General features: G+C 42.0%; 1 protein-coding gene across 2 annotated transcripts in view; it reads right to left on the bottom strand.

The window, feature by feature from the left end:
* fer1l4 (fer-1 like family member 4) overlaps nt 1-26772 on the bottom strand; it is a 102857-nt gene that overhangs the window by 40880 nt on the left and 35205 nt on the right. For both annotated transcript variants that reach the window (XM_024426383.2, XM_024426382.2), the window contains exons 19-28: nt 26592-26712; nt 26378-26478; nt 24583-24670; nt 24167-24283; nt 14049-14201; nt 13685-13868; nt 12993-13117; nt 9930-10064; nt 886-1059; nt 457-567 (exon numbers count right to left, since the gene is read on the bottom strand). In XM_024426383.2, coding sequence (XP_024282151.1) covers nt 457-567; nt 886-1059; nt 9930-10064; nt 12993-13117; nt 13685-13868; nt 14049-14201; nt 24167-24283; nt 24583-24670; nt 26378-26478; nt 26592-26712 — 1309 coding nt within the window. The remainder of the gene's footprint in view (nt 1-456; nt 568-885; nt 1060-9929; nt 10065-12992; nt 13118-13684; nt 13869-14048; nt 14202-24166; nt 24284-24582; nt 24671-26377; nt 26479-26591; nt 26713-26772) is intronic.

The following is a 26772-nucleotide window of genomic DNA, read 5'->3' as shown; positions in this document are numbered from 1 at the left end:
TGAAGCACGGTGGCTAGGAAAAACTCCCTAGAAAGGCAGGAACCTAGGAAGAAACCTAGAGAAGAACCAGGCTATGAGGGGTGGCCAGTCCTCTTCTGGCTGTGCCGGGTGGAGATTATAACAGAACATGGCCAAGATGTTCAAATGAACACAAGCATCACAGTGGTTTCAACTGACACTCAATACACCATAGCACTGAGGCAGCAGCATCACATGATAGGAAACACACTCAACATACTGTAGTACAGCAGCCATCAAAAGGTATTGATATAGCTCAGTTGGTGAGTGTTGCGCTAGCAATACCAATGTTTTGGGTTCATATCCCACGGGGATCACATACACATAATACTGTATGCACTCACTTTACTGTATAAGTCACTTTGGATAAAAAGCTTTTATAAAGTGACATATATTATAATGTCATACACATTTTATAGAGGAAAGGTTTTCACCTACTTCTATACGAAATTTCTTCAGTACAGGCCTAACCCCATCTGGGATGATGTAATACTTCTCTTCCTTTAGATACTCAGGCTCCCTGGGGTACACATCAGCAGGTAGTGATGGCTGGGTAGATAGAGAGGAGAAAAAAAGTCAGAAAGAGTATACTTTCCCAACCACAGCAGCAATGCTACCTTCGTGGGGCCTATATACATCTAAATTATTAATATATTTACCACACCATAAGTGTAAACATAGTGGCTTAATAACGTATAAGATAGTATTTCTTAGTCTCTATTTGCTTTGACATTCCAATCTCTCTCTCTCCATCTCCCCTGTCCAGTCTCACTCACTAATTCACTCACTTGCTATATTGTTTTCCTTATAAAGCAGGGCTTCTGACCTTGCTATTTCCATAAGAAACTAATGCTTTAAGTGTCTGACCTCTCCAAAGCTTGAGTAGTCCAGCTCTATCAGCTCAAAGGCCGCCAGGAGCTCCCCCGCTGAGGCTTTGCCTCGGCTGATGTCAAAGAACTTCAGCATGGGCTTCTTATATGGCTCCTCCACAAACTTCAGCTCCGGCTCAGCGAACGCTCGGCCCAGGGGCTCAGGACTCCCCTGTGACATCGTTAACACAGAGAAATACATGAGACCTGGGTGAAGTGCCTGATGACCACCTGTGTATGCATGTTTTCAACTGATAGTTATTTTTAAGGGATTTTATTGACAAACTGTTGTCCTAATTGGATATTAGGATAACTTATTTGGCATCATGATGTCCTGTCATTTTAGGGTCGGCAAATGTCCTTGTATATGCGAAAGATGTAACAGGGTAGAACTGCTGAATTGTCTTGAACCCATAGAGATCCTATTCTAATTCCTAATTGTATGATTGAACCTGTCTCTTGGCCTGTTGGTTCCCAGGTGTGCCACGTTGTAATTAAGAACATGGCCCAAGGTATAAATGTTTGTCCGTTTCATTAATTTAGGGAATCCCCTTACTATTTGCAGGCTGGCGTGCCTTGGACGGACAAGTACGGCGACTGTTGTTGCAACTTTAAAGCTAATACCCTGCAATTCTACACATTATTCCATGAGGCAAAGAGAAAACGTTGCAGTTTTAAAGCTTAAATTACAGTGCATTTATGTGTTAAAAAAAATAAAGCCAGTACTGTGGAAAGCAATATCCCTGTGAGCCTCCAAGGCCCATGTTGCCCAGGGTTAAGAACATAAATTGTAGATTAAGATTACATTGTATTACACCCTCTAAATTTATTCCATGGATACATTTGTTTAATATGTTAGTAATATTTATTTTAAAAAGTATATATATACTGTGTATAGAAAACATTAAGAACACCTGCTCGTTCCATGACATAAACTGACCAGGTGAATCCAGGTGAAAGCTATGATCCCTTATTGATGTCTCTTGTTAAATCCACTTCAATCAGTATAGATGAAGGGGAGGAGACAGGTTAAAGAAGGATTTTTAATCCTTGAGACAATTGAGACATGGATTGGTGTGCAATTAGAGGGTGAATGGGCAAGAAAAAATATTTCTGTGCCTTTGAACGGGGTATGGTAGTAGGTGACAGGCACACCGGTTTGTGTCAAGAAGTGCACCGCTGCTGGGTTTTTCACACTCAACAGTTTCCTGTGTGCATCAAGAATGGTCAACCACCCAAAAGACATCCAGCCAAATGCCAACTACACACAACTGTGGGACCCATTGGAATCAACATGGGCCAGCATCCCTGTGGAACTCTTTCGACACCTTGTAGAGTCCATGTTCTGACAAATTGAGACTGTTCTGAGAGCAAAAGAGGGGGGTGTTCCTAATGTTTTTGTATACTCAGTGTATATTGAGATCTGGCCACAGACCCCTTGCAGTACATTGTACATGGACCCCACTTTGAGAACCTCTGGCCTAGACCAAATCTATGATGAGAATGAATTGTGATTATGTTTATGGCACACCTCCCTAGGTATGTTGTGTTTCAATATTGTTGAGCCAGAAACCATAGTGTTTATTGAAACTTCCTGATATTGAACACTTGAATAAGTTACTTATTGAATACCTGTCTGTGATGAAGTTTATTTGTGATAACAAACTGTAACCTGTTGAACCCAAACCTATGGTTTCTATGAATAAAACATGTATTTTTGTATCATATCTGACTGGTTATTCAAATGCTTCCCTCCCTGTGTGAAAGATAATCTGTGTGGTAGAATAGTCCATAGAACCTCCCACCTCGTGTAAAAAAAAAAGACGGGGTAGAATCGGCTTCAGGAACAGTAAAACCTCAGACATACTGGTAGGATTGTCAAATGTTTGCCTGCCGACAATACTTAGCACTTCTGAACCGAATGTATTTTGTGTTCACACAGCAAAGACCTTGGAGGTCGTCAGCCTTGTTAAAATACTCCAAACTAGAAGGTGGCAGTAGCGTTTTTTGGCAATGCATATCTGTCTGTATTTCTTATGGTCTAGAGCACGTGTCAAACTCATTCGACAGAGGGCTGAGTGTTTTCACTCCTCCCTTGTACTTGATTGATGAATTAAGGTCACTAATTAGTAAGGAACTCCCCTCACCTGAATGTCTAGGTCTTGAAAAGGGGAAAAACTCAAAGCTGCAGACACTTGGCCCTCCATGTAATGAGTTGGACACCCCTGGTCTAGAGATTCCAAGCTATCTGAGATAGTTTTGCCAAATGTTTAGCTAGCTAGATGAGCATTGCGAAGTAGAAACAGTAGGTTCGTCATTACCGGGTCGGCACGCAACAGGTACCGCTTTTGTTCTAGCAAGAGAAGAAACGGCCTCCGGCTGTGATTATTGCTTATCGTCAGTCTATCGACAGTGAGATTCTCTGTGTCTTTCATGCTTTAGGCTATACAAATCCCCCAGGTTACATTTGAAGATAGTCGCCGGGATCAGTGACCGGAAACCGGAACACGATAATGTTATTGGTTTTAGTAATTCAATTATTTATTGGTACGGGCACATGTATTGGTGTGTTTTAGTATCCCACCCTGGATAGTCTTAGTTTTAGTGTAACCTCTGAAGCCTGGTATGTTTTTTGGGTAGGTGGGATGGAGGTGTGATAAGGGGCACTCGCCCAGCACTATTGTGACCGCAATGGCTGTGCCCTCCTCTGCCGTCCCGGTGTATGTAGTGTGTGGCATTGCTGCTGGATAAGTACAGTACCAGTCAAAAGTTTGGACACACCTACTCATTCAAGGGTTTTTCTTTATTTTTACTATTTTCTACAATGTAGAATAATAGTGAAGACATCAAAAGTATGAAATAACACTTGGAATAATGTAGTATCCAAAAAAGTGTTAAACAAATCAAAATATATTTTATATCTTAGGTTCTTCAATATAGCCACCCTTTGCCTTGGTGACAGCTTTGCACACTCTTGGCATTCTCTCAACCAGCTTCATGAGGAATGCTTTTTCAAACATCTTGAAGGAGTTCCCACATATGCTGAGCTCTTGTTGGCTGCTTTTCCTTCACTCTGCGGTCAGACTCATCCCAAACCATCTCAAATTGTGGAGGCCCGGTCATCTGATGCAGCACTCCATCACTCTCCTTCTTGGTAAAATAGCCCTTACACAGCCTGGAGGTGTGTTGGGTCATTGTCCTGTTGAAAACAAATGATAGTCCCACTATGCCCAAACCAGATGGGATGGTGTATCGCTGCAGAATGCTGTGGTAGCCATGCTGGTTAAGTGTGCCTTGAATTCTAAATAAATCACAGACAGTGTCACCAGCAAAGCACCCCCACACCATAACACCTCCTACTCCATGCTTTACGGTGGGAAATACACATGTGGAGATCATCCGTTCACCCACAACGGATCTCACAAAGACATGGCGGTTGTAACCAAAAATCTCCAATTTGGACTCCAGACCAGATGACAAATTTCCACGGGTCTAATGTCCATTGCTTGTGTTTCTTAGCCCAAGCAAGTCTCGTCTTATTATTGGTGTCCTTTAATAGTGGTTTCTTTGCATCAATTCAACCATGAAGGCCTGATTTTTACGCAGTCTACTCTGAACAGTTGATGTTGAGATGTGTCTGTTACTTGAACTCTGTGAACCATTTAATTGGGCTGCAATTTCTGAGGCTAGTAACTCTAATGAACTTATCCTCTGCAGCAGAGGTAACTCTGGGTCTTCCATTCCTGTGGAGGTCCTCATGAGGTCACCCTTGAATGAGTAGGTGTTCTAAAACTTTTGACCGGTAGTGCATATATGTAAACTGGAAGAATAAGCCTAAGTGTTGTCCATTAGATTAGAGCCACGATCTATCTGCAATATTGAAGCTGATCTACCCCCTAAAAAAAATCTTAGTTAGTTGGTGGTTTACGTGCGGCTGTGCGTTTTGTTGCTAACCTTACTTCGCTACCTGACAACTTTACGGTTTTTACTTTTAATTACCGTTTATATTTGTAGTTTTTTCCTCACTCAACTTTTTCACATTCAACTTTTTCACTCCGGACGCTTTATCTGGACGGCGTTCGTCAGGACCTCCACCAGCCGAAGCTAAGTAGTAACATTAACATGATGCCTTCTATTTGCAGTCGCTATACTCATAATATACAGGAGAATGATCGCCTTGCGGTGAGGATAGCTGTGCTGCAAGCCCAGCTTCAGACGCAATTGTTAGGCAAGGGTAATTTCCGTGTAGGAAAGGATGAAACAGCGTCTGTGCCACCAGTAAGCACAGATAGTAGTATAAATCCCCTCGCACGGTCCCCGCAGCTGGACAACTTTCTCATGGCTTCTGGAGGGAAATGCTGTAGGAATGTTCAACCGGTGCCGCTAATTCAGCCGACAGAAACTTTCAACCGGTTCTCCCCATTAAGCAGCGAGTCGGAGTCAGAGGCCAAGCCTTCTCTGGTCTCTACTCCTCCCGTTACAGGGTCTGAGACACCAAAGCTTCCCACCATTAGCTCTGACAAATTGAAAACCCTAGTCATTGGCGAGTCCATTACCCGCAGTATTAGACTTAAAACAAATCATCCAGTGATCATACATTGTTTACCAGGGGGCAGGGCTACCGACGTTAAGGATAATCTGAAGATGGTGCTGGCTAAAGCTAAAACTGGCAAGTGTAGATGGATATTGTTATCCATGTCGGCACCAACGATGTTAGGATGAAACAGTCAGAGGTCACCAAGCGCAACATAGCTTCAGCGTGTAAATCAGCTATAAAGATGTGTTGGCATCGAGTAATTGTCTCTGGCCCCCTCCCAGTTAGGGGGAGTGATGAGCTCTACAGCAGAGTCGCTGGTTGAAAACTATTTTCTGCCCCTCCCAAAAGATAACTTTGTAGATAATTGGCCCTCTTTCTGGGACACCCACACAAACAGGACCAAGCCTGTCCTGTTGAGGAGTGACGGACTCCATCCTAGCTGGAGGGGTGCTCTTATCTTATCTACGAACATAGACAGGGCTCTAACTCACCTAGCTCTACAATGAAATAGGGTGCGGGCTAGGCAGCAGGCTGTTAGCCAACCTGCCAGTTTAGTGGAGTTTGCCACTAGCACAGTCAGTGTAGTCAGCTCAGTCATCCCCATTGAGACCATGTCTGTCCCTCGACCTAGGTTGGGCAAAACTAAACATGGCGGTGTTCACCTTAGCAATCTCACTAGAATAAAGACCTCCTCCATTCCTGTCATTATTGAAAGAGATTGTGATACCTGACATCTCAAAATAGGGTTACTTATTAATGTTAGACCCCTCACTTCCAAGGCAGTCATAGTCAATGAACTAATCACTGATCACAATCTTGATATGATAGGCCAGACTGAAACATGGCTTAAGCCTGATGAATTTACTGTGTTAAATGAGGCCTCACCTCCTGGTTACACTAGTGACCATATCCCCCGCGCATCCCGCAAAGGCAGAGGTGTTGCTAACATTTACGATAGCAAATTTCAATTTGTCTTTTAAGCTTCTAGTCATGAAATCTATGCAGCCTACTCAATCACTTTTTATAGCTACTGTTTACAGGCCTCCTGGGCCATATACAGCGTTCCGCACTCAGTTCCCTGAATTCCTATCGGACCTTGCTGTCATAGCAGATAATATTCAAATTTTTGGTGACTTTAATATTCACATGGAAATGTCCACAGACCCACTCCAAAAGGCATTCGGAGCCATCATCGACTCAGTGGGTTTTGTCCAACATGTCTCCAGACTTACTCACTTCCACAGTCATACTCTGGACCTAGTTTTGTCCCATGGAATAAATGTTGTGGATCTTAATGTTTTTCCTCATAATCCTGGACTATCGGACCACAATTGTATTACGTTTGCAACAAATAATCTGCTCAGACCCCAACCAAGGATCATCAAAAGTTGTGCTATAAATTCTCAGACAACCCAAAGATTCCTTGATGCCCTTCCAGACTCCCTCTGCCTACCCAAGGATGTCAGAGGACAAAAATCAGTTAACCAACTAACTGAGGAACTCAATTTAACCTTGCGCAATACCCTAGGTGCAGTCGCACCCCTAAAAACTAAAAACATTTGTCATAAGAAACTAGCTCCCTGGTATACAGAAAATACCCGAGCTCTGAAGCAAGCTTCCAGAAAATTGGAACGGAAATGGCGCCACAACAAACTGTAAGTCTTTCGACTGGCTTGGAAAGACAGTACCGTGCAGTATCGAAGAGGCCTCACTGCTGCAGCATTCCCTAAGGGGGGATGGCTTTCACTTCAGCAGTAATAAATTCCTGAACTTTTTTGAGGAAAAGATCATGATCATTAGAAAGCAAATTACAGACTCCTCTTTAAATCTGCGTATTCCTCCAAAGCTCAGTTGTCCTGAGTCTGCACAACTCTGCCAGGACCTAGGATCAAGGGAGACACTCAAGTGTTCTAGTACTATATCTCTTGACACAATGATGAAAATAATCATGGCCTCTAAACCTTCAAGCTGCATACTGGAACCTATTCCAACTAAACTACTGAAAGAGCTGCTTCCTGTGCTTGGCCCTCCTATGTTGAACATAATAAACGGCTCTCTATCCACCAGATGTGTACCAAACTCACTAAAAGTGGCAGTAATAAAGCCTCTCTTGAAAAAGCCAAACCTTGAACCAGAAAATATAAAAAACTATCGGCCTATATCGAATCTCCCATTCCTGTCAATTTTTTTGAAAAGCAGCAACTCACTGCTTTCCTGAAGACAAACAATGTATACGAAATGCTTCAGTCTGGTATTAGACCCCATTCATAGCACTGAGACTCTACTTGTGAAGGTGGTAAATTACCATTTAATGCCGTCAGACCGAGGCTCTGCATCTGTCCTCGTGCTCCTAGACCTTAGTGCTGCATTTGATACCATCGATCACCACATTCTTTTGGAGAGATTGGAAACCCAAATTGGTCTACACGGACAAGTTCTGGCCTGGTTTAGATCTTATCCATCGGAAAAATATCAGTTTGTCTCTGTGGATGGTTTGTCCTCTGACAAATCAACTGTAAATGTCGGTGTTCCTCAAGATTCCGTTTTAGGACAACTATTGTTTTCACTATATATTTTACCTCTTGGGGATGTCATTCGAAAACATAATGTTAACTTTCACTGCTATGCGGATGACACACAGCTGTACATTTCGATGAAACATGGTGAAGCCCCAAAATTGCCCTCACTGGAAGCCTGTGTTTCAGACATAAGGAAGTGGATGGCTGCAAACTTTCTACTTTTAAACTCGGACAAAACAGAGATGCTTGTTCTAGGTCCCAAGAAACAGAGATCTTCTGTTGAATCTGACAATTAATCTTTATGGTTGTACAGTCGTCTCAAATAAAACTGTGAAGGACCTCGGTGTTACTCTGGACCCTGATCTTTCTTTTGACGAACATATCAAGACTGTTTCAAGGACAGCTTTTTTTACATAACATTGCAAAAATCAGAAATTTTCTGTCCAAAAATTATGCAGAAAAATGAATCCATGCTTTTGTCATTTCTAAGTTAGACTACTGCAATGCTCTTCTTTCCAGCTACCCGGATAAAGCACTAAATAAACTTCAGTTAGTGCTAAATACGGCTGCTAGAATCCTGACTAGAATTATTACTCCAGTGCTAGCCTCCCTACACTGGCTTCCTGCTAAGGCTGTGCTGCTGCTCCAGTTTCAACTGTTCTGCCTGCAGCTATGGAACCCTGACCTGTTCACTGGACGTGTTACCTGTCCCAGACCTGCTGTTTTCAACTCTCTAGAGACAGCAGGAGCGGTAGAGATACTCTCAATGATCGGCTATGAAAAGCTAACTGACATTTACTCCTGAGGTGCTGACCTGTTGCACCCTCGACAACTACTCTGATTATTATTATTTGACCATGCTGGTCATTTATGAACATTTGAACATCTTGGCCATGTTCTGTTATAATCTCCACCCAGCACAGCCAGAAGAGGACTGGCCACCCCTCATAGCCTAGTTCCTCTCTAGGTTTCTTGCTAGGTTTTGGCCTTTCTAGGGAGTTTTTCCTAGCCACCGTGCTTCTACACCTGCATTGCTTGCTGTTTGGGGTTTTAGGCTGGGTATCTGTACAGCACTTTGTGGCATCAGCTGATGCAAGAAGGGCTATATAAATACATTTGCGACTAAGACCTTGGCAAAAATGTCCAAATGTATTACAGATTTCTTGAGCTATATTAGATTAATTCTGACTTTTGAGGAAGTGTATAGTATACTGGCTACAGTGTCTCAAGAGGGACCAACAGTACTATTGCATTTTTAAATCGTTTTTTAGGCAAAGGTCATTTAAGGGTTATATGAGAGGCATAGGTTTTCACTTCGAATCGCCGAGTTCTGCTAGGAGCAATCCAATCTAGTATGCAGGCACATTTACTATTTTGGTTTGGCTTAGTCCGTGGGCATAATGTATTGCTTTTGTTCCTGACAATTGAACATAGACTGATAGGAGTTATTCAGGCATCATACTGTCACCAGTTTTGTCTGTGTTGCAGTTCTTTATGCAGATGTTGCGGGTGGTATAGACACGTCTCCCATAGAACTCATAACTCTTGCCACGGCCCATTCCTTGAGTACACTACTGCTATTCTGGACTACAGCCTATATTACAGTGGCAGCGTCAACAAGGATTTAATATTATTGTATTTTCATTGTTTCATATAATTATTTTTCCTTTGCCAATCATTGAAATACTTTCTATACTTTCTTCATGAAGAGACATTCTGTATGATAAATATCAGAACGTCATTCCAGTCTCAGCCTCTTCCCTCCCACCAGATCTAAGAACCTTTATTGTATGGTTAGGCAAAGCTCCCCATGCTCTGGTTTAAATATGGGGTGGCATAGGATCGGCTACACATATTTCTCTACCACCTCACATATACAAAAGAGGTCAGACATTTAGAACTCAACCCAGGCAGTAGAACAATAATTCACAACAACACTAGTTTACAAAAAGAGCCATACTGGATTCATAGCATAACAGAGTTTACCATTGTGTCGTAATCATAGACATTAATGATGATTATTGGGGGGTCGTCTCTTAATTGGTCCTTACTACCCTCCATGAGGATCTGGTCAAACAGGAGCAGCTCACACCAGGTCGGGGAGAGAGTCTCCTCCATCACCTAAAATACAACCACAAAAAACAATGAAGGAAGTCATGTAGACCTACTGTACATACATGGGTACTTATTTGTGCATGTTTGCATTTCATTAATAAAGAGATCATTACTGTATTATTATGGGTACTGACAGACTTCAAACACATCGTCCAAAAGCCCATTGTAAACTGCATTGTTCCAGATTGTTCCATTGCATGTGTGACAGGTGATTTCGAAGGTTGATTTGGGATTTTGTTAGTGCACGAACTGTTGCTTTTCTATGATAATCCATGATAGTAGATCATGATAGTAGATGTAATGGGGAATATTAAAAAAAAAGTTAATATTCAGTTTAAGAATGATTAAAACTTATTATGGCTGCAATGCCCCTATCGGGATAAGTGTCATCAACAACCGCTGAATAGCATAGCGCTACATACAATAAATATTAATATAAACATTTATATTCATGAAATCACAATTGCAATATAGGAAAACACAGCTTAGCCTTTTGTTAATCCACCTGTCGTGTCAGATTGTGAAATTATGCTTTACAGCGAAAGCAATCCAAGCGTTTGTGTAAGTTTATCGATTGCACGATAAAACATTAAGTACACTTAGCATCTGGTAGCTCGGTCACTAACATCAGAAAATAAATCAAATTAATTGTTTACCTTTGATGATCTTTGGATGTTTTCACTCACGAGACTCCCAGTTACACAACAAATGTTCCGTTTGTTCTATAAAGATGATTTTTATATCCAAAATACCTCCGTTTGTTTGTTGCGTTATGTTCAGAAATCCACAGGAAAGAGCGGTCACGACAACGCAGACGAAAATTCCAAATAGTTTCCATAATGTCCACAGAAACATGTCAAACGTTTTTTATAATCAATCCTCAGGTTGTTTTTAAAATATATAATCGATAATATATCAACCGCAAATGTCTTTCACAGTAGGAGAGGGGAAAACAATGGCTGTCCAAATTCTGTTGCGCAAGCAAAACTCATGTGACCATTTGAAGCGATGTAATCGTTCTGGCTCCTTTTTCAAAATAAAAGCCTGAAACTATGTCTGAAGACTGTTGACACCTTGAGGAAGCGATAGGAAGAGGAATCTGGTTCATATCCCTTTAAATCCAGCAAAGGGAGGCTATGGAACATGGAGTTTTCAAAATAGAAGCCACTTCCTGTTTTGATTTTCCTCAGGGTTTCGCCTGCAATATCAGTTCTGTTATACTCACAGACAATATTTTGACAGTTTTGGAAACTTTAGAGTGTTTTCTATCCAATACTAATAATAATATGCATATATTAGCAACTGAGACTGAGGAGCTGGCCGTTTACAATGGGCACCTTTTCAACCAAGCTACTCAATACTGCCCCTGCAGCCATATGAAGTTAATGCAACTGCTGTGTCAGATTTTTTTTAAACTTTACGACAAAAGCAAACCATGCAATAATCTGAGACGGCGCTCAGAAAAGAAAAAAAATTACCTGCCATGTTGGAGTCAACAGAAATCAGAAATAACATTATAAATATTCTCTTACCTTTGATGATCTTCATCACAATGCACTCCCAGGAATCCTAGTTCCACAATAAATGTTTGATTTGTTCGATAATGTCCATTATTTATGTCCAAGTAGCTACTTTTGTTAGGGCGTTACACAAATCCAAACGCTCGTGCAGGTCCAGCATAACGTCGGACAAAAATTTCAAAGTTATATTACAGGTCGTAGAAACATTTCAAACTAAATATAGAATCAATCTTTAGGATGTTTTTATATAAATCTTCAATAACGTTCCAACTGGAGAATTCCTTTGTCTGTAGAGAAGCCATGGAACGCAGGTCGCTGTCATGTGAAATGCGCATTGAACAGGACCTGGCTCTCTGCCAGACACCTGACTCATTCAGCTCCCATTCAGCCCCACATCACAGTAGAAGCCTCATTCGAGTTTCTAAAGACGGTTGACATCTAGTGGAAGCCCTAGGAAGTGCAACTTGATCCATATCCCACTGTGTATTCAATAGGGGCTGGGTTGGAAATCGACCAACCTCAGATTTTCCACATACTGTTTGGATTTCTTCTCATGTTTTTGCCTGCCATATGACTTCTGTTATACTCACAGACATCATTCAATCAGTTTTAGAAACTTCAGAGTGTTTTCTATCCAATATTACTAATAATATGCATATATTAGCAACTGGGACTGAGGAGCAGGCCATTTACTCTGGGCACCTTTCATCCAAGCTACTCAATACTGCCCCTTCCAGCCATAAGAAGTTATTAACACAATGCTAAGCATATTTGTTTTCCCTTTCTGTAATACACATGATTTCCAGAGTTCTATTTGTGACTCTCGGGGTTGATGTTCACTAAACTCGATGCAGTATGTTATGTATTAAACTAATATCTGTTGATAGCGATTGATGCCAGACTGGCTGTACAAGGACCGAGGACACCGATTTGTTATTGTATTGATGACCTTGTGTGATTCTGAACACTCTGATTCTGTAGCAGCTGGCAAAGTTGTCAGTGTCTTTTGTTTTGATTGTGTTCAAACCTCTCGGGCTGATGTTTACAGAACATTGGTACTGTGAGATTAAAATATAAGGGCCTGCTGAAAGAAGGCGAGTTAGACATTTTCTCTGCTTCAGTGCAGTGTCAGTGTCTCCTTGTTGCAACTTGTATTAAACCAGATTGATTTATGATTGACAATATATTTTGTTCACCTGAATATCCCCTTTACAGTAGATCATGATAGATCATTTATATGATAGTAAACTGTTCAATTCTTCCTCTATTCTGTCTAGCCCTCCTATAGGTGTTTAATTTTCCACAGTATATTATCTTCTATCCCATAAGTATATCAACTCCATTCCTCCCATTGAAACCCAGGTGGTACTCCAGTGGTGGTTTAACAAGTGCCTCCAGTTTGTGACTCACTCACCCGTGAGACCTGGCATTGTGTGGAGAACACCACCTTGGTGAAGGGGTCAGACAGTCCATTGTCATCTGCTGCCACGATGCCACGCGCCTGGTAGATATGGGCACGCAACTGGAAATAGCGGCTATCTGGAAATACAGAAAAGCCGGAGAAACTCATTAAGATGTCAAATTCAAATAATGGGTGTGTAGTTTATCCACTTTGTGAGTGACAAATTGCAACAGGTTTGTGTATATAGATATGGTATTTAATTTGTTTTACGTTGTTGTTGCTGAGAATTTTCCTGCGCCACAGTTCTCTTTGTCTCAATAGATCTCACACTTAAACTATAGCCTACTATAGCCTATAAAAAGTCATTTCCAGTTGTTTAAAAAAAGAATCAAATCCTACTGCAGGATTATTTTACTTGTGCAACGAAACTAGTCAAATTAAGAGCCGACATCTGTATGTGTGCCCATCCGTGCATGCCAATGTAAGAGTGTGTGGGTAAATAACAATATCTTGACCATTACTCCAAGAGGGAATTCCCCCTTAGGCCGAGGGTGACACTGATTTTGAAGTCGCAAGGTGGGGCTACCTCATTACGAGACCAACTCATGTCCACTACATGTGTCAGGCTGCATATATGTGTGAGTGAGTTTGAGTGTGTGTTTTGCATCCGAGGGAGACATCAGAGGTAAAGGTGGAACTCTTACCCTCGCAGGAGAGTTTGATGGGGGCCATGTTCATAGGGACAGGGATGATGCCCATAGCCTCCTCGTACACAGGCTTGAACTCAGCTGGCAGGCTGGTAACACAGTTCTTGGAGTATTTGGTGATACCAAGCCATAGATACACCTCCAGCTTAGCAAAGATCTCCCCCACTGGGCAACCTGGAGCCTAAAGACACAAGAGAACTTTGATTTGGAGTTTGTTCCACACAGGAATACAAAGTTCTCGAAATTCCATAGAATAACATTCAAATGTAATATGATACTTGTATGAATTAAATTAAACAGTGATACATATTGTACATTAAAACAGTTAGTATAGAACACCATATAGAGATTTGGGAGATACCTTCAAGTACATGGTGGTGAGTTTCCCACAGTCTTTCCCCTTTTCCTCCTCCACCAAAGAGAAGAGGATAGAGTGGGAGGGGATCCTGGCAAAGGCCACCCGTTTCCCTACACTCATCATCCACACAAACACATCTGGTAGGGTGCTCTGAGGCTGCAGATAGAGAGTGAAAGAGAGAGAGGCAGACAGGCAGAAAGACAAAAATAAAAATAGAGTGAAAAAAAACTTTTTTAATTCAACTTTTTCACCCCGGGTGCTTTATCTGAACATAGATCTGCAGGACCTCCTCAGGCTGAAAAAAATAAGCTAAGTAACATGATGCCGTCTCACTGCAGTTGCTGTACTCTTAATATATAGGAGAACTATCGAAATACGGTGAGGATAGCCGAGTTGCAAGCTCGGCTTCAGATGCAGTCGTTAGGTAAAGGCAATTGAAGTGTAGGAAAGGATGATTTTCCCCACTAAGCAAAGAGTCGGTTTCAGAGCCCGAGCCTTCTCCACCCATTACGGGGTCTGAGCCACCGAAGCCACCCACCATTAGTTCTGACACTGATAACCCTAGTCATTGGCATCTCTATTACTCGCAATATTAGGCTTTAAAAAAATCATCCAGCAATCAAACATAGTTTACCAGGGGACAGGACTACCAACATAAAGGCTAATCTGAAGATGGTGCTGGCTAAGCCTAAACTGTCAGGTGTAGATTGTATAGGGATATTGTTATCCGCGTCGGCACCAACAATGTTAGGATGAAACAGTCAGAGGTCACCAAGCGCAACATAACATTAGTGTGTAACTTAGCTAGAAAGATCTTCCGAAGCCATTTCTTCCACCCCAGTAGCCGGACGCTGCTCTAATCTGGAGGAAGTTTTGCCGCCGTGTCAGCTCTCCACAGCCGACTGGCCAGTACTAAGCAGAGTTCCATCCTGAAGGGGTCTCCCCCTTCCCTGGAGAACAGAGCTGATCTCGACCCAACCAACCAGCCATGGAGGTACGTCACACGCCGTGGAAGTCAAAGAAGGCGTGCTCTGGCAATGGGGCTCTCCATGGAGATGTTGACACAGACCAGAAACAGCTTTGCCGTGCTGGATCCAGAGGTTCCTTGGTGGCTTCCCAATCAAGATCGGATCTGGAGGTACCTGCGTCTTCGTCCTGGGTTCTGTCTCTGGTGGCTTCTACCTCGGGTTCAGATTCTCGGAGCTCCCAGATGATTGTGGGCTACAGGAAAAGGAGGACCAAGAACACCCCCATTCTCATCGACGGGGCTGTAGTGGAGAAGGTTGAGAGCTTCAAGTTCCTTGGTGTCCACATCACCAACAAACTATCATCGTCCAAACACACCAAGACAGTCGTGAAGAGGGCACGACAAAGCCTATTCCACCTCAGGATACTAAAAAGATTTGGAATGGGTCCTGAGATCCTCAAAAGGTTCTACAGCTGCAACATCGAGAGCATCCTGACTGGTTGCATCACTGCCTGCTACAGCAATTGCTCGGCCTCTGACCGCAAGGCACCGAGCCCGTACGGGAGTTGTAGCACTACACCAGACGGTGTCAGAGGAAGGCCCTAAAAATTATCAAAGATCCCAGCCACCACTTCATAGACTGTTCTCTCTAATGCCACATGGCAAGCGGTACCGGAGTGCCAAGTCTAGGACAAAAAGGCTTCTCAACAGTTTTTACCCGAAGCCATAAGACTCCTAAACAGGAAATTGCCACCTGGGTGATGCAGTGGTCTAGGGCACTCTGGGTTCGCGCCCAGGCTCTGTCGCAGCTGGGTGCGACCGGGAGGACCGTGGGGCGATGCACATTTGGCCTAGCGTTGTCCGGGTTAGGGAGGGTTTGGCCTGTAGGGATATCCTTGTCTCATCGCTCACTAGCAACTCCTGTGGCTGGCCGGGTGCAGTGCACACTAACCAGGTCGCCAGGTGCACAGTGTTTCCTCCAACACATTGGTGCGGCTGGCTTCCGGGTTGGATGCATGCTGTGTTAAAGAACAGTGTGGCTTGGTTGGGTTGTGTTTCGGAGGACACATGGCTTTCAATCTTCGTCTCTCCCGAGCCCGTACGGGAGTTGTAGCGATGAGACAAGATAGTAACTACTAACAATTGGATACCACGAAAAAAGAAAAAAAACTCCTGAACAGGTAATCAAATGGCTACCATTGGCTACACAATTTGCATTGTGTGTCCCACCCAACTGCTACTCTCTGTTTATCATATATGCATAGTCACTTTAACTATACATTCATGTACATACTACCTCAATTGGGCCGACCAACCACTGCTTCCGCACATTGGCTAACCGGGCTATCTGCATTGTGTCCCACCTCCCGCCAACCCCTCTTTTACGCTACTGCTACTCTCTGTTCATCATATATGCATAGTCACTTTAACCATTTCACTTTAACTACATACTACCTCAATCAGCCAGTGTCTGTATAAAGCCTCGCTACTTTTATAGCCTCGCTACTGTACAGTGCCTTGCGAAAGTATTCGGCTCCCTTGAACTTTGTGACCTTTTGCCACATTTCAGGCTTCAAACATAAAGATATAAAACTGTATTTTTTTGTGAAGAATCAACAACAAGTGGGACACAATCATGAAGTGGAACGACATTTATTGGATATTTCAAACTTTTTTAACAAATTAAAAACTGAAAAATTGGCCGTGCAAAATTATTCAGCCCCCTTAAGTTAATACTTTGTAGCGCCACCTTTTGCTGCGATTACAGCTGTAAGTCGCTTGGGGTATGTCTCTATCAGTTTTGCACATCGAGAGACTGAAATTGTTTCCCATTCCTCCTTGCAAAACAGCTCGAGCTCAGTGAGGTTGGATGGAGAGCATTTGTGAACAGCAGTTTTCAGTTCTTTCCACAGATTCTCGATTGGATTCAGGTCTGGACTTTGACTTGGCCATTCTAACACCTGGATATGTTTATTTTTGAACCATTCCATTGTAGATTTTGCTTTATGTTTTGGATCATTGTCTTGTTGGAAGACAAATCTCCGCCCCAGTCTCAGGTCTTTTGCAGATGCCATCAGGTTTTCTTCCAGAATGGTCCTGTATTTGGCTCCATCCATCTTCCCATCAATTTTAACCATCTTCCCTGTCCCTGCTGAAGAAAAGCAGGCCCAAACCATGATGCTGCCACCACCATGTTTGACATTGGGGATGGTGTGTTCAGGGTGATGAGCTGTGTTGCTTTTACGCCAAACATAACGTTTTTGCATTGTTGCCAAAAAGTTCAATTTTGGTTTCATCTGACCAGAGCACCTTCTTCCACATGTTTGGTGTGTCTCCCAGGTGGCTTGTGGCAAACTTTAAACAACACTTTTTATGGATATCTTTAAGAAATGGCTTTCTTCTTGCCACTCTTCCATAAAGGCCAGATTTGTGCAATATACAACTGATTGTTGTCCTATTTGACAGAGTCTCCCACCTCAGCTGTAGATCTCTGCAGTTCATCCAGAGTGATTATGGGCCTCTTGGCTGCATCTCTGATCAGTCTTCTCCTTGTATGAGCTGAAAGTATAGAGGGACGGCCAGGTCTTGGTAGATTTGCAGTGGTCTGATACTCCTTCCATTTCAATATTTCAAGGGGGCCGAATACTTTCGCAAGGCACTGTATATAGCCTTTCTTTTTACTGTTGTTTTATTTCTTTACTTACCTATTGTTCACCTAATACCTTTTTTTCACTATAGGTTAGAGCCTGTAAGTAAGCATTTCACTGTAATGCACTGTTGTATTCGGTGTACATGACAAATACACTTTGATTTGATTTGATTTAAAGAACTGATTTTAGCATTAATAGTCTCCAAATTATTTAAATTTTTTATGTATTTGAATGCAAATGGTCCAGTACCATCGTTGGGCCGCGGGTGTGAAAGATTCAGCAGACTGCTGACATTACACATCTGGCCAAAAGACTACTGTAGCTCTACTGGAGTCACTTTAATTGATAACTTTGACACCTTCTGGAAAAAGATGATTCTCTCCAGGAATGATGGAGTCTATTCAAATCATCTTGGCTCCTGGACTCGTGTCCACGTATTTCAAGGCTGCGTTAAAACAATGACTGGTAAATGATCCAAGACCAGCTCAGTTATTCCCTACCATTGTGACAATGAGTCATCATAATGCTGCATCAAATGTACATGATCTTAGGGGCATTGGAAAACAATGTAAGTAATTTAATTTATGTACCCCTAATTGCACCGAATACATCTGTTTATCCTACAGTTATTGTAAGCAGTAATCATGAGCATATAAACCAGAGTTACATTGATAGCACTGAGGCAGTGTGCAATAGTAGGAAGACCACTTTATGCAGCTCACCCTGCACTATCAGCTCCAACATAAATAACATGAGTAAGTCTACCTCTGATAAGCTTCTCAGTAAAGCAATAAAAACAATCAAGCAACTCAGTAAAGTGCTAAAAATAGCCCTTTGGGCTAGGGGGCAATATTTTGACGTCTGGATGACAAGTGTGCCCAAAGTAAACTGCCTGTTACTCAGGCCCAGGAGCTAGGATATGCATATAATAGGATAGAAAACACCCGTCTTAAATTTGATTATTTATTTACGTATTAGGGTACCTGAGGTTTGATTATAAATGTTGTTTGACTTGTTTGGAGAAGATTATTGGTAACGTTTGGGATTCATTTTGTATGCATTTTGAAGGAGGTAAACCGGTGGATTATTGAATGAAGCGAGCCAGCTAAACTTTAGGGATATTTTTGGGGATATAAAGAAAGACTTTATCGAACAAAAGGACCATTTGTGATGTAGCTGGGACCTTTTGGAGTGCCAACAGAAGAAGATCTTCAAAGGTAAGGCATTTATTTTATCGCTTTTACTGACTTTCGCCTGGCTGATTGGAAAATGTTTTTAATGCTTTTGTGTGCTGGATGCTGTCCTCAGATAATCACATAGTGTGCTTTTGCCGTAAAGCCTTTTTGAAATCTGACACAGTGGCTGGATTAACAAGAAGTTAAACTTTTTTTCTGATGTATTTTCATGAATGTTAAATATGAATATTTCTGTAATTTGAATTTCGCGCTCTGCAATTTTCCCAGATGTTGTCGAGGTGGGTCGCTAGCTCCACGTCTAGCCCAAAGAGGTTTTTAACATATGTAGTCTAAGAAACAAGGTCCATGAAGTCAATAACTTGCTTGTAACAGATGCCATTCATATTCTGACTTATCTCTGAAACTTACTTACAGTAGATAATACCTTTGACGATACAGTGGTAGCAATGGATGGTTAAAACATCTACCCGAAAAGACAGAAATGCCAATGGAGGCGGTGTTGCGGTCTATATTCAGAACCACATTCCTGTAAAGCTTAGAGACGATCTAATGTTAAATACTGTTGAAGTAATATGGCTACAGGTTCATCTGCCTCACCTAAAGCCCAGTCTTGTGGGAAGCTGCTATAGACCAAGTGCTAACAGTCAGTATCTGGATAATGTGTGTGAAATGCTTGATAATGTATGTGATATCAACAGAGAAGTATATTTTATGGGTGCTTTAAATAGACTGGCTATCATCAAGCTGCCCACTCAGGAAAATACTTCAAACTGTAACAAGTGCCTGCAACCTGGATCAGGTTGTCAGTCACCCTACCAGGGTATTTACAAACAGCACAGGAATGAAATCAACATGTATTGATCACATTTTACTAATGCTGCAGATATTTGCTTAAAAGCAGTATCCAGACCCATAGAATGTAGTGATCACAATATAGTAGCCATATCTAGGAAAACCAAAGAGACAAAGGCTGGGCCTAGTGTATAAGAGGTTATACAATAAGTTTTGCAGTGATTCGAATGTTGTGTGTAATGAGGAGCAACCAGACGCTGCACTTGACACATTTATGAAACTATTTATTCCAGTTACTAATAAGCACACACCCATTAAGAAAATGACAGTAAAACGGTTAAATCCCCTTGGATTGATGAGGACTTGAAAAATGGTATGGTTGAGAGGGATGAGGCAAAAGGTATGACAATTAGGTCTGGCAGCCCAACTGATTGGCAAACATACTACAAAGTAAGAAATCATGTGACTAAACTAAATAAAAATAAACTACACTATGAAACAAAGATAAATTATATAAAGAATGATAGTAAAAAAAGTTAAAAAGCTTTAAATGAAACTTTAGGAAAAAAGGCCAACTCGGCTGCTTCATTCATTGAATCAGATGGCTCATTCATCACAAAGCCTACATGCTATTACAAACTAATTACTTTTTCATTGGCAAGATAAGCAAATGTATGGATGACATGCCAGCAACAAACGCTGACACTATATTGAACCAAATTATGAAAGACAAGAATTGTACTTTTGATTTCTGTAAAGTCAGTCTGGAAGAGGTTAAAAAAATATTGTTGTCTATCTAAATTGACAAGCCACCAGGGTCTGACAATCTAGATAGAAAATTGACGAGGATAATAGCAGACGATATTGCCAATCCTATTTGCCACATCTTCAATTTAAGCCAACTAGAGAGCAGGTGCCCGCAGGCCTGGAGAGAAGCTAAAGTCATTCTGCTACCCAATAATAGTAAAGCCCCCTCTACTGGCTCAAATAGCTGACCAATCAGCCTGTTACCAACCCTTAGTAAAGTTCTGGAAAAAATTGTGTTTAATCAGATACAATGCAATTTCACAGTAAACAAGTTGACAACTGAATTTTAGCATGCTTATTATTATAGGGAAGTACACTCAACAAGCACAGCACTTACAAAAATGGGTGATGATAGGCTGAGAGAAATTGATTATAAAAAGATTGTGTGGTCTTGTTAGACTTCAGTGCGGCCTTTGACATTATCGATCAGAGTCTGCTGCTGGCAAAACTTGTGTTATGGCTTTACACCCCCTGCTATATTGTGGATAAAGAGTTACTTGTCTAACAGAACACTGAGGGTGTTCTTTAATGTAAGCCTATCAAATATAATCCAGTTAGAATCAGGAATTCCCCAGGGTAGCTGTTTAGGTCCCTTGCTTTTTAAAATTTTTACTAACGACATGCCACTGACTTTGAATAAAGCCAGAGTGTCTATGTATGCGGATGACTCCACACTATGCACGTCAGATACTACAGCGGCTGAAATGACTGCAACACTCAACAAAGAGCAGCTTTTAAAGTCGGTGGCAAGGAATAAGTTAGCCCTAAATATTTCTATAACTAAAAGCATTGTATTTGGAACAAAACACTCACTAAACCCTAAATCTTGCAATAAATCATGTGGAAATTGAGCAAGTTGACATGACTAAACTGCTTGGAGTAACCCTAGATTGTAAACTGTCATGGTCAAAACATATTGATGCAGTAGTAGCTAAGATGGGGAAAGTCTGTCTATAATAAAGCGATGCTCTGCCTTCTTAACAACACTATCAACAAGGCAGGTCCTACAGGCCCTAGTTTTGTTGCACCTTGACTACTGTGCAGTCGTGTGGTGAGGTGCCACAAAAAAGGACTTAGGAAAATTGCAATTGGCGCGGCTGGCCCTTGGATGTACACAGAGAGCTAATATTAATAATATGCATGTCCATCTCTCTTGGCTGAAAGTGGAGGAGAGATCGACTTCATCACTACTTATTTTTAAAGAAGTATTGACATGTTGAATGCATCCAGCTGTCTGTATAAACTACTGTCACACAGCTCGGACACCCATGCATACCCCACAAGACATGCCACAAGAGGTCTCTTTAGTCCCCAATTCCAGAACAGACTATGGGAGGCACACAGTACTACATAGAGCCATGACTACATGGAACTCTATTCCACATCAAGTAACTGACGTAAGCAGTAAAATTCGATTTAGAAAACATTTTAAAAAAACACCTTTTGGAACAGTGGGGACTGTGAAGCATCACAAACCCTGGCACACGCACACACACACACACACACACACACACACACACACACACACACACACACACACACACACACACACACACACACACACAGTACTGTAGATATGTGATGGTAGTAGTGGAGTAGGGGCCTGAGGGCACACATTGTCTTGTGAAATCCGTGAATGTATTGTAATGTTTTTAAAATGGTATAAAGTGCCTTCATTTTGCTGGACCTCAGGAAGAGTAGCTGCTGCCTTTATGAGAAAAAACAATGACTGCATTTTTGTCTTTTGAGTTTCTATTCATGGAATCTATGCAGCCTACTAGGCCATATACAGCATTCCTCACTGAGTTCCCTGAATTCCTTTTGGACTTCGTAGTCATGGCAGATCATTTTGAGGCCTACAATATTCACATGAAAAAGTCCACAGACCCACTCCAAAAAGCTATTGGAGCCATCATCGGACAAAACCCACTGTCTCCAAACCTACACATTGCCACATTCAAACCCTGGATCCATGTTGTCCCATGGAATAAATATTGTGGATCTAAATGACCGGTAGTGTAAATACAAAATTATGTGGAGTGATGTAAAGCTTGCCGCTATTGGACTCTGGAAAATGGGAAACACGTTCTCTGAAGTGATGGTTCACGCTTCACCATCTGGCAGTCCGACTGACGAATCTGGGTTTGGCCGGAGAACGCTACCTGCCCAAATTCATAGAGCCAACTATAAAGTTTGGTGGAAGAGGAATAATGGTCTGGGTCTGTTTTTCATGGTTTGGGCTAGGCCCCTTAGTTCCAGTGAAGGGAAATCACTACAGCATACAATGACATTCTAGATGAGTCTGTGCTTTCAACTTTGTGGGAATAGTTTGGGGAAGGCCCTTCTCTGTTTCAGCATGACAATGTCCCTGTGCACAAAGCAAGGTCCATACCGAAAGTGTTTGTTGAAATCTGTGTGGAAGAACTTGACTGGCCTGCACAACTCCATCGAACACCTTTGGGATGAATTGGTACACCGACTGCGAGCTAGGTCTAATCGCCGAACATCAGTGCCCGACCTCACTAACATTCTTGTGGCTGAATGGCAGCAAGTCCCCGCAGCAATGTTCCAACATCTAGTGGAAAGCCATCCCAGAAGAGTGGAGACAATTATAGCACCAAAGGGGGCACCAACTCTTTATTAATACCCATGATTTTGGAATGAGATGTTCGACGAGCAGGTGTCCACATACCTTTGGTCTTGTAGTGTCCCTCTTCGATTTGGTCTTGCCGTACATACCAACACATAAACTATGATCACAAGACACATGCCTCCTTATTGTCCCTCGAATTTCTAAGCAAACAGCTGGAGGCAGGGCTTTCTCCTGTAGAACTACATTTTTATGGAATGGTCTACCTATCCAGGTGAGATACGCAGACTCGGTCTCGACCTTTAAGTCTTTACCGAAGACTTATCTCTTCAGTAGGTCCTATGATTGAGTGTAGGCTGGTCCAGGGGTGCGAAGGTGAATGGCAAATGACGAACCACCCTTGCTGTCGCTGCCTGGCCGTCTCCCCTCTCCACTGGGATTTTCTGCCTCTGAACCTATTAAGGGGGCTGAGTCACTGGCTTACTAGTGCTCTTCCAGCCGTCCCTAGGAGGGATACATCACGCCAGGTTTTCTTCACTATACTCTACTTGAGTGGGTTGAATCACTGATGTGATCTTCCTGTCCGGTTTTGTGCCCCCTTGGGCTAGTCCGGTGGAGGAGATCTTCGTGGGCTATACTCAAGGTTGTCTCAGGGAAGTAAGTTGGTGGTCTGTTGATATCCTTTTAGTGGTGTGGAGGCTGTGCTTTGTCAAAGTGGGTGGGGTTATATCCTGTCTGGATGGCCCTATCCGGGGGGTATCGTCAAACTCAGTGTCCACAGACCCCCCTGTGTCTCAGCCTCCAGTATATATGCTGCAATAGTCTATGTGCCAGTGGGCTAGTGCCAGTCTGTCCTATTTGGTGAAATTGTCCTCTGCCTTATCTGGTGTCCCGTGTGAGCTTAAGTGTGCTCCTAATTCTCCCATTTCTCTCTCTGTCTCTCCCCTCCCAGAGGACCTGAGCATTAGGATCATGTCTCAGGACTATCTGGCCTAATTACTCCTGGCTGTGGGATCTTTGTGGCATCTGCTGATGTAAAAAGTGCTTTATAAATACATTTGTTTGAATTCGATTGAAAGACCCAATCCCACCCCTGCAAAGTCCTCGCTTCGACTCACTTCTTTCGTCAGGAGTTGTAGCCTCTTTAGGATCCTCTTGGCATCTGTCAGTCTTTCCTTCACTGTACGTCTGGTCACCTTCCGCTTCACTCGCAGAGACTGCTTGGCTAGGACAATCTGGGGAAAGAGATATGTATATATTTACATAAAAGAAAAGATAAACAGTACATAATTTAACATTATTACACCACTACATATATACAATACAAAATGTATAATACCACCATACAACAATATTACAATGTATGTGTGTGTAGAGTGTGTATGCATGTGTCTGTACCTGTGTGTGTCTCTTCATAGATACCATATCACAGGATAGAAACATAGTATCAATATAATCAGTGAGAATTGTGTTTGTAATGTGGATTGAGATAATAATGGATGAGATTAGTGGCTCATGTTTAAGCCTCACTCACAATGTTCTTCTTGATAAACTCCTTGCGGAATTTGTCCAGGTTGTTGCGCTTCGCTGGTGTCTTCCTATCTGAGTTGGAGTTGTACTGCCTTCAGGGCAGGGAGAAACATGGTCATTTTTATTATTAAATTGTTTTATTTATTTAACCCTTATTTTGCCAGGTAAGCTGACTGAGAACACATTCTCATATAAAGCAACGACCTGGGGAATAGTTACAGGGGAGAGGAGGGGGGATGAATGTGCCAATTGTCAGCTGGGTATGATTGCTGGGTATGATAATGTCAACTAGGTTGTTGTGGTTAGAGAGACGTCATAAATTCCTGAGGATCTCCTCATGGACACACAGTATAGAGAGAGTAGATTTTTGTGGAGAACAAAGGAATTCCTTCCACCTCACAGAACTTGAGGTACGAACAAATTTCAAAAAAGTATTAAAAAAATATATATAAAAGATCGGTTAAGAATCCAGCTACGAACTGGTCCGTTTGTCACAACTTGGGGAAGCTCATTGGAGACGGTGTGGCCACATTACCATAACGCTGTTTATATAGTAGCCTCAGATATGAGGTTTAGATCTAATTGTTGTATGAGATGAATGAGTGAGTATGATACTGTTTGTAAAATTGTGTAATGTGATTTTGGACTGTTTAATGAAGGAAAAAGGGGATTGGAGTTAACTAAATCAGAGGACCGCCCCTGAGCCCAGTTAGGGTCAGGTGTCCTGGGACAGCCCTTTTCTGCCTTCCGAATAAACCCCCCACTCGGGTTTTCGATCAGCAGACCGAGCTTACCTCAATTACGAGATGGCTAAAGGTTGCAGACCATGCTTTTCTCCATTAGGAGGAGACAAAGGTTGTAGACCATTGCTGAATCTTTTAACCGTACCACATGGTTAAACTCTTAGACTATCGATACCGACAGAATAAGAACAAGTCTTTGATATTAATTACTAGTCTGCAGCTAGGAATTCGGTATCATTGAACGCGAAGAATGACAACCACCAAAACATTCATTCTATAATGACACGAATGAATGTCACTCTGAACTATCCCCTCTAACCACAACCCGAGAGAGAGGGGGGAGAGACGGCCAATTCTACAAAAGAAACAAACTTTTCACCAGCTGTCAAGACGACACACTGAGCGTAAATATATATATTGATTGCAATTGTTCCCGAATGAGTGAGCGTTCATGTGCAAAGGATTAGCATTTCAATTGTTATAATTATCACTCTGTAGTGACTTCTTAGTCGACCCCCACTTGTCTAACAAGCCGCCATGCCGGTTTAGCCCACTAGGGCACATTCTCCTATCATTTAATGTAACCAAGTTTACTGTTTGCTTATGCATTTCTGTGAATTACTTAGTTAGTAATACATAAATGATTTAAGACAATTGATGTATGGATGACTCATAGTGAAGACTGGGTTCGTGCAGATTTACGATGTTTGGAAAGAGACTAACGTGAGGTAAAGTAAATAATTAATTAATTCGAAGACTAATTGATCAGATAAAATATCTGAAAAGTTATTTTAGGAAATTATAACTTTGTAATCTGAATATTTTTCCTTGGTGCCCCAACTTAGTTAATTACATTTACATGATTAATCAGTTGATCGCGTAATACTAATTACAGAGAATCTTCGATGAAAACTATGTCTTCAGTTTAATGATAGTAAAGACACGACAATAAACATTTAAAAGCATCATGGTAACCTACTGTAAGCAATTGACTAAAAGGCTACAGGTTGTCCACTTGATGTTTCCAAATGCTGAGATGGTATTGTAGCAACTCACTTGCAACTCGTGACAAACTCCAAAAGCACCTCCCCTAAGCGCTCCTTGGCATTGCTCCTTGGTCTCTTTAGAAGTTTCTCCACCTCATCAATGCCATATTCCTAATGAAGAGGGAACAGCCCTCAACATCAGTATCTTTGCGGCTTCCAGGGAACCAATGGAGATCAGGTCACAAGTTAAGCACAGGTTACAGTATTTAGATCTGAGCACTTACCAGCCTATCAGCCATCTTGTGCAGCCAGTTGACATTGTGGTAACGGAAGCAGTGGTCCTCAAAATGGGTCCACAGAAACATACAAGGCTTCTCATATGTCATTGGGACACAGCTAAATGACCTGTAAATGTAAAAAATAAAAATAAAAGATTTACACTGCCCTGGTATCTATCTGGAAGAT

Source organism: Oncorhynchus tshawytscha, linkage group LG07 (genome assembly GCF_018296145.1).
Source record: "Oncorhynchus tshawytscha isolate Ot180627B linkage group LG07, Otsh_v2.0, whole genome shotgun sequence".
Lineage (NCBI taxonomy): Eukaryota > Metazoa > Chordata > Actinopteri > Salmoniformes > Salmonidae > Oncorhynchus > Oncorhynchus tshawytscha.
Note: the sequence above shows the minus strand (reverse complement) of the source record. Positions and strands in the feature narration are given on the sequence as shown.